The sequence below is a fragment of the Myxocyprinus asiaticus genome, chromosome 13, assembly GCF_019703515.2.
Source record: "Myxocyprinus asiaticus isolate MX2 ecotype Aquarium Trade chromosome 13, UBuf_Myxa_2, whole genome shotgun sequence".
Classification (NCBI taxonomy): domain Eukaryota; kingdom Metazoa; phylum Chordata; class Actinopteri; order Cypriniformes; family Catostomidae; genus Myxocyprinus; species Myxocyprinus asiaticus.
The window spans coordinates 4,441,917-4,456,940 of record NC_059356.1 but is presented as its reverse complement, the minus strand read 5'-3'; the positions used below and the strand labels follow the sequence as shown (position 1 = coordinate 4,456,940).

Genomic DNA, 15,024 nt, shown 5'->3' with positions numbered 1-15,024 from the left:
TTTGGCTAGATATATAAAACAGAGAGAGTCTTTCAGTGAAATCTGCTGGTGGTGAAATATTTACCTTAGCTATTGATATTAATAATGCTTTTAAAGAATTCTATCTTGATCCCTATAGTTCCACATCTTCGTCTACTGATGAGGATATTAGAAACTTTGTGGAACCATCAGAACTTCCTAAACTGACGACTGAGCAAAACAATTCTCTTGATTCTGAGATAAACTTGGAGGAGCTTGGCAAGGTAATTAAGGCCTTCCCAACAGGCAAGTCTCCAGGGCCAGATGGCTTTGCCGCTGAGTTTTTTTTTTTAGATCTTATGCTACAGAACTGACTACTGAACTTTTGCTAGAAGTTTATACGGAATCATTAAAGAATGGAAAGCTTCCACCAACCATGACACAAGCCCGGATCAGTCTGATTCTTAAAAAGGACAAAGATCCAAGCAAGTGTAAGAGTTACCGTCCAATTTCCCTGATCCAGCTATACGTTAAAATAGTCAAAAAATCTGGCTAACCGATTAAGTTATGAAATCTCTTATACATATAGATCAGGTGGGGATTATTCTGGGCCGTAGCTCTTCTGATAACATTAGGCGTTTCATCAATATCATGTGGTCAGTGGCGAATGATCAGACTCCGGTCGCTGCCATCTCACTTGACGCTGAAAAGGCGTTTGATATGGTAGAATGGGATTATCTTTTTAAGATTTTGGACATGTATGGGTTCGGGAATACTTTTATTGGTTGGATTAAGTTACTTTATAGACACATGGTAGCGGCGGTACAAATGAATGGATTAATTTCAGATTATTTTACTCTGGATAGGGGTACCCGGCAGGGTTGCCCACTTTCCCATTATTGTTCTGTCTTGCCCTGGAACCATTAGCAACCGCAATAAAAAGGGAAGATGATTTCCCAGGGGTGGTGGCGGGAGGTGTTTCATAAATTTTGCTTAACGCAAATTATATTTTATTATTCGTCTCTGGGGGACGGAGCTTCTGCTTCTCTCAAGAGATTATGGGAGAAAGATCTAAACTTGGTATTGGAGGAGGGAGTGTGCGCTAGGATGTCTGCATCTAGAGATGCAAGGGTTCGCCTTATGCAACTCAAGATTTTACCTAGATTCTATTGGGCCCCCTCTAGATTGTACAGGCTTGGTCTTAATGACACACCCACCTGCTGGCGATGCCAATCAGAAGATGGAGACACAACCCATGTTTTATGGTGGTATGTTATGATCCAAGAATTTTGGTTGAAGGTTCAGAGTTTTATGTGTGACGTATTGGGCACTCAAATTTCATTTTGCCCCAGACTCTGTATTTTAGGTGACGGGGGGTCATCAATATAGGGGATAAACACTTAATAAATTGGATCCTAACCAGTGTTATGATCGGCAGACAAATAGTTTTAAGGGGATGGAAGTTGGCTTGAGCGCCCTCATTTCAAGAATGGTGCACGGAGATGGGAAGGGCTTTTTAGGAAGTGTTATGTAGAAGGCTGGGGAATTGGGATTCATTTGATGGGAAATGGGGCAGCTATTTGGTGTTTTTGGAGGGCTCTCGAGGAGGGGCAGTGGAGCGAGAAGTTTAGTTTTTAATGCGTGTGATTATTTTTTGTGTGTTGTTAATTATTTTTAATTAAAAAAAAAGTGTGAGATATGTGAATGAATTTTGTAAACTGTGTCTTGTTACTTTTGTTAAATTATAATTATTTGTCATAATAAAGGTGAACTTACAATTCAAATTCTCTCTCTCTCTTTGAAGGCATTGTGTTTTCTTCTTCTTTTTTTTTTGTTTTGTTTGCCATATGGGAATAGTTCTGATGTGTATGTTACTTAATTGTCTTTTAAGCAATATACACATAAAAGCAAACACTCACACATATTAGCACATTTCACTTAAAAACTAACAGATGCACAGACTGGCCTCACAGACTTTTCACAGATCTCTGTGTGTATTAAGACCTCTGTGGAATAACTTTTCAAGAAGAAAAATAGAGACGTTATTCAAAAATTTATGTTTATTATTATAACTACCCAAAAATTAAAAACACTAAATATGCCTTAATTGTTTTAAGTAGATGGAAACCTGCCTATATGTATTTTTATATCTAACATTTTCAATGAGCAAGGGGAATATCTCTCATTTAATGATTTTATTACTTTAAAGTGTGCAAAGTTTTTTTTTTCAAAGACTATAATAAAATTGCTGAAGTATTCCATCTAGCTTAACAGGCTATCTGCAGGTTCGAAGGAATGAAATTTAAGACTTTTTAAGGCCAAATAAAAGAAAAATTTAAGATCACTTTTGCAATAAAAAAACAAACAAACAAAAAAACAAACACATTAATTCATTAGGCTACTTGAATGTCTCTGGGCATGTTTAAATATATATATATATATATATATATATATATATATATATATATATATATTATTGTGCATTTATGTGTTAATAAGTTAATATAACATTAAAACTCTAAATGAAATCATTAAGAATGCATGTAGCCTAAAGTATGTAGCCTATAATTTGACCCTTCTCTTTAGTCAATTGCTTTTTAGCAAGACGTGACACATTAGACCAATCCTTTGGCAATGTCACCATTTATGTCAAACACGGAAGTGGTAGCAAAAACCATGCGCAAAAAATAAACTTTTATTGGATTACGTTGTTGACAAATTATTCCGAGGGCTCTTGTTGACAGCTGTGGCTTCAAGATCATCGTCAGAGCTGAATGAACTGAGGAGATCATTTCAACTCACAGCTTTGCAGCATAAATTTATAGCGAACATGATTACATGTTTGTTATTAACTCATATCATTATAGTAATTGCATAGCTAAGAATATGTTAGTATTTATGATGGTTTTGTGCCATACTTTCATTAAACCATCTAATCTGTCAAATCTAACACAACAATCAACGGGCTTTCTGCCACCACTTACTACGCATGCGCTGACATTTTTGTAATAAGAGGATTGGTCTATAGACCTTATTCACAGCAGCGCCATGTTTGATTTTTAATGGGAATGGAAACGAGGCTGTGAGGGATAGATTTACCATTTCTTCAAAAGGTATGCACGGTATAAATCTGTAAAAAGCTCCAATATCCCATCTGATTTTCCACAACTCATGTTGTCTGGAGTTTTTTGTCTACTGAGTGTCCTTGAAAAGATATATTTTCAATGTTTTGTACACAGAATGATCCAAAAACTCTTTAAACTGCAGTACATCTCATCAAAGAGACTGTACGTCTATCCTGCACAGCATTGTTGTCATTGTCATTAAACATCAAAGATACCGCTGCTGTGAATAAGGTCTAGCATGTGCTGAATAACATTTAGATTTTTTTTCTTGGCAGATACCTTTATCAAATACATTACCAGGTAGTTAAAGGGCAGTTCATTTAATTTAATTTCTGTCATCACTGCTCACCCTTGAGTCTGTATGAATTTTTCTCTGCCATGGAACAAAAAGTAGATGTTAAGCAAAACGTATAGTCTCAGTCACCATTTACTGTCACTGCATCTTGTTTTTCATTCAATGAAAGTGAATGGTAACTGAAACTCCCCAATATCTCCTTTTGATATCCACTGAAATAATAAAGTCATACAGGTTTGCAACAGCATGAAGGTAAGTGATGACAATTTTAATTTTTGAGTGAAATATCTTAAGTAAAATTCAAAACTCGTCAGTTACCTTAAAAATGTCAGTTTAAAGTTGACAAGAGGTATTGAACATTTTAACAGATTAAATTATGAAAGAGAACTGTGGTGCATAATTAGTTATGATGTTGAAAACAGATTATATACTAAACATTAAATATAGGTAGCCTAATATATTTTCATATTATGTATATTATTAATATTATAATATGTATATATTATTATTGTTTTGTATATTATTACAAACATTTTTAAACTGACTGATTCAGATGGCAGAGAAAATACCAGTGACAGGGCTGCCAACTTTTGAGTTCAGCTCGACGTGAGAGTTGTTCGGTTGGGGGGGGGGGGGGGGGGGGGTCGAACAAGCGAGAGTCGTTGGGGGGGGGGGTTGTGCGAGAGGAGAGGGAGAGACGCTGTGCTGCTGCTTCCCCCTAATTGGTCTGAATAACTCGCATCATCATGCAGCTTGCTCTGTCTTGTCTGTCCATGTGCTGTCAGTGTCCTCGTTGCTCCGCGATGATATCACTGCATGAGAAAAGGGACGTGTGGCTTAAGAGTGTGAGAACAGTGTCAATTACATTGGCAGCCCTAGATCTAGAGAGATGGAGATGAGAGATATAACAGGTGTAACTCTGCAGCTGAGTAGTTCTGTTAGCTTTACAATTATTGTCAAAGGTATAGTGTAAAATAAGGAAGCGCAACGATTTGAAAGGCGTCAAAAGACAGCGTTGTCTATTATAAGCAGGAGCGAAAGTGTTAGCACATCACTCGCTTACAGAGATGCAATATAACGCCATTTCAGATTAACAGGTTTATGAAGGTTTATACATGTGTAACATCGTAAGTTCAGTAAAAATGCTAAATGACGGATGCACGAGAGAGAGAGAGTGCGAGATGATTTTGACTCACGCAGATTCTGCTGTTTTAAGCATCTCCTCTTCACGACCCAAAATGTAATACCTCAGCAAACTAAATTTAAGACTTCTTGTAATTTAAGATATTTAAGACTTTTTAAGGACCCGCAGATACCCTGCTTAAGATCTTTACTTAAAGCACACTTAAATTTGGGGATTTTGTGTTATCACAATTCCATATTTTTAAATAATGGTGTTAGTATAATCCATAAGAGATTTAATAATTAGAAAATCTTATATTTAACCAAAAACCCGAAAGTTTGAACAAAATATTAGAATCTTTTATTTACAAACTGTTGTATCATCTTGACACATTCACACTTTTGTCCCATGACTGATTTCCCCTTACACTTTGATGTTCAGCCATCCCTATCGTGAGTGAGTTGTTGTCCTTGACCCCCTCCCATCCTCCCCCTTCCAACCCACCTTTTTACATTTTTTTCAAGCCCATTTCATGAGCCTTTTTTAAAGTCTGAGGTGTGAATGACTGGTGCTGAACTAGGGGGTTTCATGACACTTTAGATATATATCTCAGCTCACTAGGTCCATACAAAAAGTGTGGTGGGCTGAACTTTTAAGGTCCAGAAAGCACATAACATAAGCACATAAGAGGACCAAGTTCTTCTTTTTTTTGCAATTTGCATTCTTCGTGCATATTCTCACCTACTGAGCAGGGAGGAGTAAGAAAAAAAGGGAGGGATAAAGAAAAGGTAAAGAATAAATAAATCATATTGGCACAACAGTCCAGTAGGTGGCATTCTGCACAAAGAATGAAAATCAGCAAAAAACAGCAATAGAATGGATGGATTTTAATCAATGGAATTGAATGGATTACTTTTATACTACCTTTGTGCTTTTTTTTTTTTTTTTTTTTGCATTGTATGAACCACGGAGACCATGTATGGAGATATTCTTCTAAAAATCTTCATTTGTGTTCTGCAGAAGAAATCAAGTCATACACATCTGTGATGACATGACGGTGAATCATTAGAGAATTTTCATTTTTGGGTAGACTAACCCATTAATTGTTCACTGAAAGGGGTGAGATTTCTCACTTATGGAAAGAATCAATTTCAGGCTGTTTTCAAACCAAACTACTCATGTACTTATGCTATACATATTAAAGTAATATTACATAAAGCTTTTTATTATTATTATTATTATTATTATATTTGACATTCACATTTAATTATAAAAGAGATTTTAAACTGTGGTGTCTGAGAGACAATATTTCACTTTTATTTCAACAAATTGTTCAGCCCACAACAAATCTAAAAGATGTTTTGCTATTCAAAGTTTTAATCACTTGAATATATTTTAAAATCGTTTTGTATATTTATGTGTCTTTAATTCTTTGTTTAACAAGGTTATTTGTCAGCTCCTCTGGTTTAATAACTACAGTCATCAAATCTGTTCAACTGTCTGAATGTAAAGAATGAAGAATGAACACCAACCTGTTTGTTCGTCAGTGTGTTCGGTTTTAATTCTGCATGCTTCTGGATAAGCCATATCTTCACTCTCCTCTTTAATAAACATCTTTACAACAGTGTCACACAGATTTCACTTGTTTCCTGGAGTTTTACAATTCTCCCGCCGAAAATAAACACTGCAAATCAAACTTGTGAAATCACTGAAGAAATAAAACAGATGAAAGTCACACATTTATTCTCATTCTGCGCGGAGAATCTTCATCATCGTCATCATCTTCTTCTTCTTCTGCTTCTTCTTTTTCTTTGACGTTTTATGGCGGTTGGCAAAACCAACTCGTGGTACATTTCCGCCACCAACTGGGTTGGAGTGTGGATTATCGAATTTATGGGAAAATAATAAATAGAGAGAGAGAGAGAGAGAGAGAGAGAGAGAGAGAGAGAGAGAGAGAGAGAGAGAGAGAGAGAGAGAGAAGGAAAAACCTTAATCCTATTTATCACTTGTATTTCTTTCAAATATGCTAATACCATATTAAAATGTATGCCATCATTAAGCTATCTTTTCATTGAGATTTGTGCTCTATACTTTATATCCAACTTCTCAACTAATCTCAGTCTTTCATTATCATAAGCTCTACATTCAACTAGAATGTGTTCAACACTTTATACATCTGCCATTCTCATGTTTTCCTATTTTAAATAGAGATCGATTTAATTCTGAATGTCCAATTCTAAGTCTAGTTATAATAGTATCTTCTCTTCTATTACCACAGCTGTTTCTTTCAACTCCCACCTTCATTTGATAAAAATGCCTCCCTTTTCCTTCCTTATCCCATTGTGTTTTTCATATCTCATGAACAGCTATTCTTATTTGCCTTTTTACTTCCATTTTACTCATTGGAACTTTGAGATCTATATTTACACTTTCTAAGGCCTTTCTTAGCTATCTTGTCCACCTCCTCGTTTCCTCTCACCCCTACATATGCAGGAACCCGAATAAATACTACTTTACATCTGTTTTGACTAATCCTGTACATAATTTGAAGTATTTTACACAAAATATCCTGCCTATCTTTTGATTTTCCACTTTCTATACTTTGCAATGCTGAATATCAGAATCAGAATCAGAATGAGCTTTATTACCAAGTATGCTAACACATACTTATCTTGGTGACAGGAGCTTCCAGTGTACAACAATACAAAAACAATACAAAAACAGCAGCAAGACATAGATAATAATAAAAAAGAAAAAAGAATTATACATATATGTACATACACACACAGACACACACATACATACATACACATACGTAGTGCAAATCTAATACAAATCTGAATATGAATCAGAACATACTATTACTCCCTCTAGATGATTCCCTTCCACCCATTGTAAAGCTAGTAATATTGCAATCATCTCTTTGCTTTATCTACTATTTTTTTTTATGATTCTTAAAACTTATTTTCTACTGATGACTAACAAACTATTATAGCGCATTACCGCCACCTACTGAAAGCATGAACGAGAGTAAAAAAAAAAAAAAAAAAAAACATTAATAAATACATTCTCTGAAAAACCAAAATATCTTATGCAGTGTTGTTTCTAAAACAAGATAAATCAAATTTATCATTTCATTTGAATAATACGATTATTTTTCGATAAGAATACGATTTTTTTTTCATAAAGAATACGATTTTTGCCCTAATATCAAAGGTCTTACTAGAAAAAAAGAAATTATGATCCAACGTGAATTTTCTTGATAAAAATATGTGATCGTGCCTGGTAACTTGCATGTAAAATGGCTAGAAATAGCATTTTAGCTTAGCGTAAAGCTGACAATTTACACAAGGTTTATTTCTATTTCTTCTGCTCCAAACTTACTTCAAACTTACTTCTCTGTCTGCTCGTATGAATGTAACACATCATAAGAAAGTGTTTCACCGCTGTTCAAATGCACTTTGGATCACTTCATTTATTTGTATACATTTTTCCATCTGAAAGAACTAAATATTAAATGAAACAAATGACAATAAAATGCAAAGTAATCTCTTCAGTAATCAAAATACTTTTTGAATGTAACTGTATTCTAATTATCAATTATTTAAATTGTAACTGTAGTGGAACACAGTTACTAATATATTTGTATTTTAAATACATAATCCCATTACATGTATTCCGTTACTCCCCAACCCTGTTGTAGCGTGGAGGAGGGCGGGGCCGGGCGGAATGACGGATGCCCAGACCCCAATCAGCCTGATGAGGCGAGTGAGGGATAAAGGCGACCGGAGACGGCAGCTCGAGAGAGAGAGCATTATGGGCAGCTGCCCTGTATGAGTTTGTGTGTCTTTTTATTTAATTAAATATTATTTATATTGTTAAACTGGTTCTCGCCTCCTCCTTTCCCTTGTACCCCCTTTACACCTGTGTATATATATATATATATATATATATATAGTAACAACAAGAACATTGTGGACATACAGACATCACACTACACGTCACAGTCAGTTACAGCCCGTTAGGCTTACTACAATTTAGTAATCTGAATTACATTTTCTTCGTCTTAGCATTCAAGGGTCTAGAGCAGGGATGGGCAACTTGAAGAAGGCGAGAGCCAACATTTTTTCTTCATTCTACCAAGGGGCTGGATTACAAATCCACACTCTAACAATGTTACTCCTTTACTCAATTTCCTCACTAATGCAATGTTCTTTTAAAGATTTTGTTACCTATATTAATATTTTTATTTAACATTTATAAAAACTCATATAATTATTTTGTAACTTGTGTTTTTACTAAAACATGCCGTTCACATGTACAAATTCATGTTCAGCTGACAAGCAATATACTTCAGACTTACATATTCAAGAAAATGTATCACATTTGCATTGTCTACATTTTCAACCCCACCTCATAAAACAGCATATAGGTATTATTTAAAATTTTCGGCCCCGAATAAACACCACCTGATCTATATGTATAAGAGATGTCATAACTTTACTTAATCGGTTAGCCAAAATTTTTGACAATATTTTAACGTCTAGCTGGATTGGGAAAATTGGATGGTAACTCTTACACAAGCTTGGATCTTTGTCCTTTTTAAGAATCAGACTGATCCGGGCTTGTGTCATGGTTGGCAGAAGCTTTCCATTCTTTAATGATTCCGTATAAACTTCTAGCAAAAGAGTCAGTTCTATACCATAAGGCCTAAAAAACTCAGCAGCAAAGCCATCTGGCCCCGGAGCCTTGCCTGCATGGAAGCCCTTAATTACCTCGCCAAGCTCCTCCAAGTTTATCTCAGAATCAAGAGAATTCCTGTGCTCAGTCGTCAGTTTAGGAAACTCTAATGGTTTCACAAAGTTTTTAATATCTTCATCAGTAGACGAAGACGTGGAACTATAGAGATCAAGACAGAATTCTTTAAAAGCATTATTAATAACAATGGCTGTGGTAAATATTTCACCACCAGCAGAATTCACTGAGGGAATGGTAGTAAAAGACTCTCTCTGTTTTATATATCTAGCCAGAAGCTTCCCTGCTTTGTGCCCCGATGACTGTCTTGTCTGAGTAGCCAAAACTCCATTTTCCGCGACAAAATAGTCATCGTCTTTTCTTTATTAATGGTAAGGCACATATTTAATACATCCCCTTAACTCAAGGAACAAGCTGAATTGTTGGTTAAGAGCTAATGACTAACCGTTGTAATTAGCCGCAGCCCGTGCATTTTAAGTCTAGGCCTTCAGTGTGATTCATGCCATTAAGAAAACACAGTTTCACAATGAATAAGACACCGTATGCCTATCATACATTATGTGGCAGTAAACTAATAATACCAGTTGACATTTTAAAAACACATCCACGCACGAAAGCCAGAACCAAGGAGGTCTAATATCAAGAAAAAGCTCTCTAATAATATTTGTGATTAAATTTGGCTTGCAATAAATTTTGTTTCGTCAGGGTACAGGGTTACTTTTCAAAACTTGATCTGACACTGAATGCTCAAGCTAATTTACAATTAGAAAACTCCTGATGTTGCTATAACAATGCAAAAAGCACTTACCAGTTTGCTTGAAATGAAAATCAGTCCCCCTTAAATCCATAAGTATCTCTTTCTCAATGGCAACAACAGCAGTGATGACAGCCGACTCATCAGCAAGATCTCACGCTCTTCGCTTTCAAATTACGTACATCACTTAAAGTGTGATTGTGTCACTCAAGGCCAGCTAGAAGGCCTGTATTGGGAAATATCCTAAAGACCACACCCACAAACAACAAATAAAGCAATATAATTGGCTGATGAATCTGACAATCTGACTTTAGATGCCTGTTCATCGCAGTGTTGAGGGATTCTGTGGAAATTCTGAAGGCCTGACGGGGTTGAGCTCAGACTCACGCGCTGCTTCGGCTAATGAGCATGGCTTCGGGCATGCGATTTGTGAAACAGTAATCACACTTGTAAGCATCGAGGAATAAATTCTGACTGGATACACTTTTTGTTTTTTGCTATTCATTTGTAGATGAATTAGGAGTGGAAAGTGATTGAAAATACATAGGCAAAAAGGTCAGTGAGAATGAATGGATGAAAAAATATTTATTTATTAGGCATATTACGCCAGCAGTGAAGGCTTTGCTGGCCCTGAGAAATCGCCACTGGTTGTAATAGTCACAAGATTAGTTTTATAATCATTCTAATAATCATTACAGTAGTAAAGTAGATGTAGCCCTACTTTGTAGTGGAGATAAACGAGTATATGAAATAAACTTAATGTAATTTAAGAGACCAAATTTCAAACTGACTGTTATTGACCTTGTTCATTTGTGACTGCCATGGGTAACGGTAGGTAAAGCATGTAGTCAAAACCTTTCATGGTACTAGGGAAGAAGATTTAACTAGTTGGCTTGCTCTCAGGTCAAGGTCTAAGTGTAACCATAACATTGTACATTGATGACTTTGAAATTTGTAATCCTTCAGGCACATCCAAAAAGAAACACAAGTCTGTGGTGTGTATTGGGTTCTAGCCAATTTTCCAAGAAGATATAAGTGTGTGTTCACACTTGGCAGGTTTGGTTCGATTAAAATGAACTCTGGTGCGATGGCTCTGTTAGTGCGGTTCATTTGAACAAGTGTGAAAGCTGCCATCCGAACCTTGGTGCGCACCAAACAAGCGGACCGAGACCGCCTGAATATTGGGTCTCGGTTCGCTTCCAAACGAACTCTGGTGCGGTTCTATGATATATGAATGCAACATGGACCAAAGACGTCTAAACGGACCAAAACAGGAAGTAATTTGCCTAATACTGACCTCAAGCATACCTGGTTCTTCTCATCATAGGAGCTATGTTGCCCATTACAGTTCGGTACAGGCATCGGAACCACCGTCAGTTGTCCTTGCAGCACATCTTCGTTTGTGTGCGCAACGGAGGAATTCCTGGCGCTGTTTTGACTCCTTTACACATTTTATTAGCTCTTCATTTGTTCTCAGCTGGTAAAAATAACACCATATATATATACATAAATCCAATGAGCACATTTAGCCCAGCAGCCAGCATTGTTTTGGATGTTCGGAAAGTTCCGTCACACAAATACGTCATAAAAGCTGTCCAATCAGGTTGTGACTTTTTCCTGATGCCTTTTGTTTTATATCTTTAGGTTCGGTGTTAAAAATGCCAGTGTGAACACTAAGGGAACCAGGACTAAATGTATAATTTTCTTTTTCGGTCCGGACCAAGAGGACCAAGAGAACCGAACTACAAGTGTGAACACACCCTAAGTCATCACTGTCATCAATCTACCTTGCTTTATTATGCAAGACTGAACATATCAAGGTTTATGGGTAAGGTAGGATTTTGGAGCCACTGATTAAAGATATTCAACATCTAGAAAAAGATGGTGTGTTCATAGAGAGACTTGTTTGTAATGTAAAAGTGACAGTGCTGTTTGTGGCAGCTGATAACATGGGTGCACATTCTTTAAGTGGATTCCAACAGTCCTTCAATGTTTTGTAGGTTTTGTTTGGCGAGTCGTGCAGACATACAGAGTTGTGATGTTAGAAGTGGGACCTTAGTTTTAAGAACACCAGAGTTATTGTATGAAGCTCTGAATGTGTTAAAGCAAAATTAACTTGCATTTGTTGGTGTGAAACAAGACTGTCCTTAAAACAGAATGACATTCTTTCACACATGCAAAGGCTTTCCTCCTGATTTTTTGCATGATGTACTGGAAGGCATTGTACCAGTGGAACTAAGTCTGTGCCTTGCAGATTTTATTTCTAAGAAGTATTTCACATTGGAATATCTTAAAAGTGAAATACAACGCTTTCCTTTTAAATCCACAGACAAAACAAATCATCCCGAAAAAATTCCATTTTCTTTTTCAACAGAATGGAACTGTAGGGGGTAATGGACGTGAAAATTGGACTCTTGTGCGGTTCTTTAATGACAATTTTTAAGGGTCTTAAGATAGATATCCTTGACAAATTAGCAGATGTTATGTCTACCATAAAAAGTTGAGTGCTGCTGGATGCCCTGAGGTGGTCATCAAAAAGAAAAAGAAAAAGAAAAAGAGGTGATGCCAAGGGGAATTGTGTGAAGAAATCCAAAAAGGGGTAGTGCACTATTTGCCAGATCCACCTGAAGGACAGAATGCAAAAAATGTGGAAGCAAAGCAGAAGATATTGGTGCCTGAAATGCAGAAAAATATCCTGATATTCAGCTTGTGGATGAATTGATGACCATTACGTTTTCGCAGCTCAGACAGGAAATTGTTGGTGATGAACCACTTAATGCCAAGGTCCTTACCAGATGGCTAGCTTTGTTTACTGAGAGACAGGTAATCAGTCACACCCAATTGTAGTAAAGTATTTTTTTGAAGAGAGTAGCTTGGCTGTAGCTCAACCAATTTAAATCATGAATAGGTTATAGCTTGAAAGTCTACTGTTTCAAAGACGATTCCCCAACACTGTGTGGCATATTTACTGTATATCATGTTCAGCTGTGACATATTTCTGTCTCTTAGATTATGGCAGAGTTCAAGAGGATCATCACCACAGATCTTTTGCAGACTTGATGGCCTGGTCCCAAGATTGCTGGATGTGTACAAAGCAGCAGTAGTGTCTGGGAAAAAGCCGGCACTCAAAAGCATGTTTGATGGGGGCCTGTGTAGCTCAGAGAGTAAAGATGCTGACTACCAATCCTGGAGTTGTGAGTTCGAATCCAGGGCATGCTGAGTGACTCCAGCCAAGTCTCCAAAGCAACCAAATTGGTCTGGTTGCTAGGGAGGGTAGAGTCACATAGGGTAACCTCCTCGTGGTTGCTATAATGTGGTTCTCAATCTCGGTGTGGTGCATGGTGAGTTGTGTGTGGATGCCATGGAGAATAGCGTGAAGCCTCCACACACACACTATGTCTCTGTGGTAACATGCTCAACAAGCCATGTAATAAGATGTGTGGACGCAGAGGCAACTGAGATTCGTCCTCCACCACCTGGATTGAGGTGAGTCACAATGCCACCAGGAGGACTTAAAGCACATTGGGAATTGGGCATTCCAAATTGGGGAGAAAAGGGGAGGAATGATTTGACTGCAGACTCTGTGCTGCAGGTAATCACATCTGTGCTGATATTCAGTATATCAGCACAAATGTGAGTGTGATATTGGTTGTATACAACAGTTGTACAAACAAGTAAATAATATTGATATGGTATATTTGCTTGAACCATAGAATGTCTAATGTTTCCCCTAGGATTTTTTTTTCCAGTAGCAGTGCTGTTGTGCGCCCGTATTTATGCATGTCGGAGGAGGAAAAGCTTAAAACGACCTTAGAATAATTTCAGATGGGTTATTCATGTTTGTCTTGTCATGTGTGTGTTTAGTTACTGGGAACTTTTACACATGAATGGCTCTAGAAGCCAACATAGCTGTATTAATAATCTTAAAATTATGAAATGCCTTAAAGAAATTTACTTGTGCTATTTTTTAAAATGTAGATACAAATAGGTAATATGAACCTTTCAGACTCGTCAGAAAATTAAAAATGTATTTGACTGACAAGATAAGTGTACAGGACAAAGTTGCATCTACGTTTAGTCACAAGTTTGTACCTCAGTGAAGATGGAACCCCATATGATCAGGATATTTAGTAAGGGGCCATTCTTTTTATTGAAGCACTGACCTCAACACCCCATTAATGTCAAAATGTGCACAAACGATGTACAAACAAATGAGACCACTTTGGAGTCATTTGGGTGTTAATGGGGAACTGACATAAGGCCTATGCTTATTTGAAGGCCTATTTAATTTCTCAAAAATGGCTTGAGCACAAGTTTTTATACTGATCACATGGGGTGCTAACTTCACAGAGGTGCAATGTTTGCTAGAGGTTTGGTGGTATTTCCTACAGATGTCTATTATTCTGTGCACAGTCATACTATCTGTTTAATCACATGCCCAACCTGAATGATTATTGCAACGCATGCAGGCACTATGGCAGTGTACGGAATAGGCTGCACAACAATTTTAATACATAGCAGAACAGGATTAACTAGTAGTAGCCATTTCGCTTGGCTTGTAACCATCACTTTGCCATGGACATTCGGAAATGTTTATTTTGTTTAAAGGAATAGTTGCTCATGGCAAGAGGACCGAACCCGAATCAAAGCCATGCGCTCACAAATAAAGGAGACATGGAGCACAAGTGTCTGCATCCCGACCCAGAACAGAAACCGAAATAGAGTCAGGATCCAGACACCATGCTTCGAACATGAAAACACATACATAGAACATGAGAGTCAGGATCCTGTAACCACTAAAAACATGACTGACAAAGTGTCAGGATCCTGACAGTAGAAAGTGCACAGCTGACTGGGGCTAGCAAGCGTTAAGTTGCATCAAGAATATTAATGAACCATGTGAAATTTCAGCAGCAGGCCTCAAGACTGTGACTAAAATGGTCAAAACTTTAACAAAAAATAAAAATGTGCGACAATAATGTCAAATCTAGTCACTACTGTGGACAGTCTTGAA

General features: G+C 37.0%; 1 protein-coding gene across 2 annotated transcripts in view; it reads right to left on the bottom strand.

The window, feature by feature from the left end:
- LOC127450352 (gastrula zinc finger protein XlCGF57.1-like) overlaps window positions 1-15,024 on the bottom strand; it is an 81,732-nt gene that overhangs the window by 18,465 nt on the left and 48,243 nt on the right. Inside the window, exon 1 of one of the 2 annotated variants that reach the window (XM_051714407.1) lies at window positions 6,034-6,304. The exons of the other annotated variant lie outside the window; for it this stretch is intronic. Within the exon in view, the coding sequence (XP_051570367.1) occupies window positions 6,034-6,115 (82 nt within the window). The 5' untranslated portion in view covers window positions 6,116-6,304. Of the gene's footprint in view, window positions 1-6,033; window positions 6,305-15,024 lie in introns of those variants that run through there. 2 annotated transcript variants of the gene reach the window in all.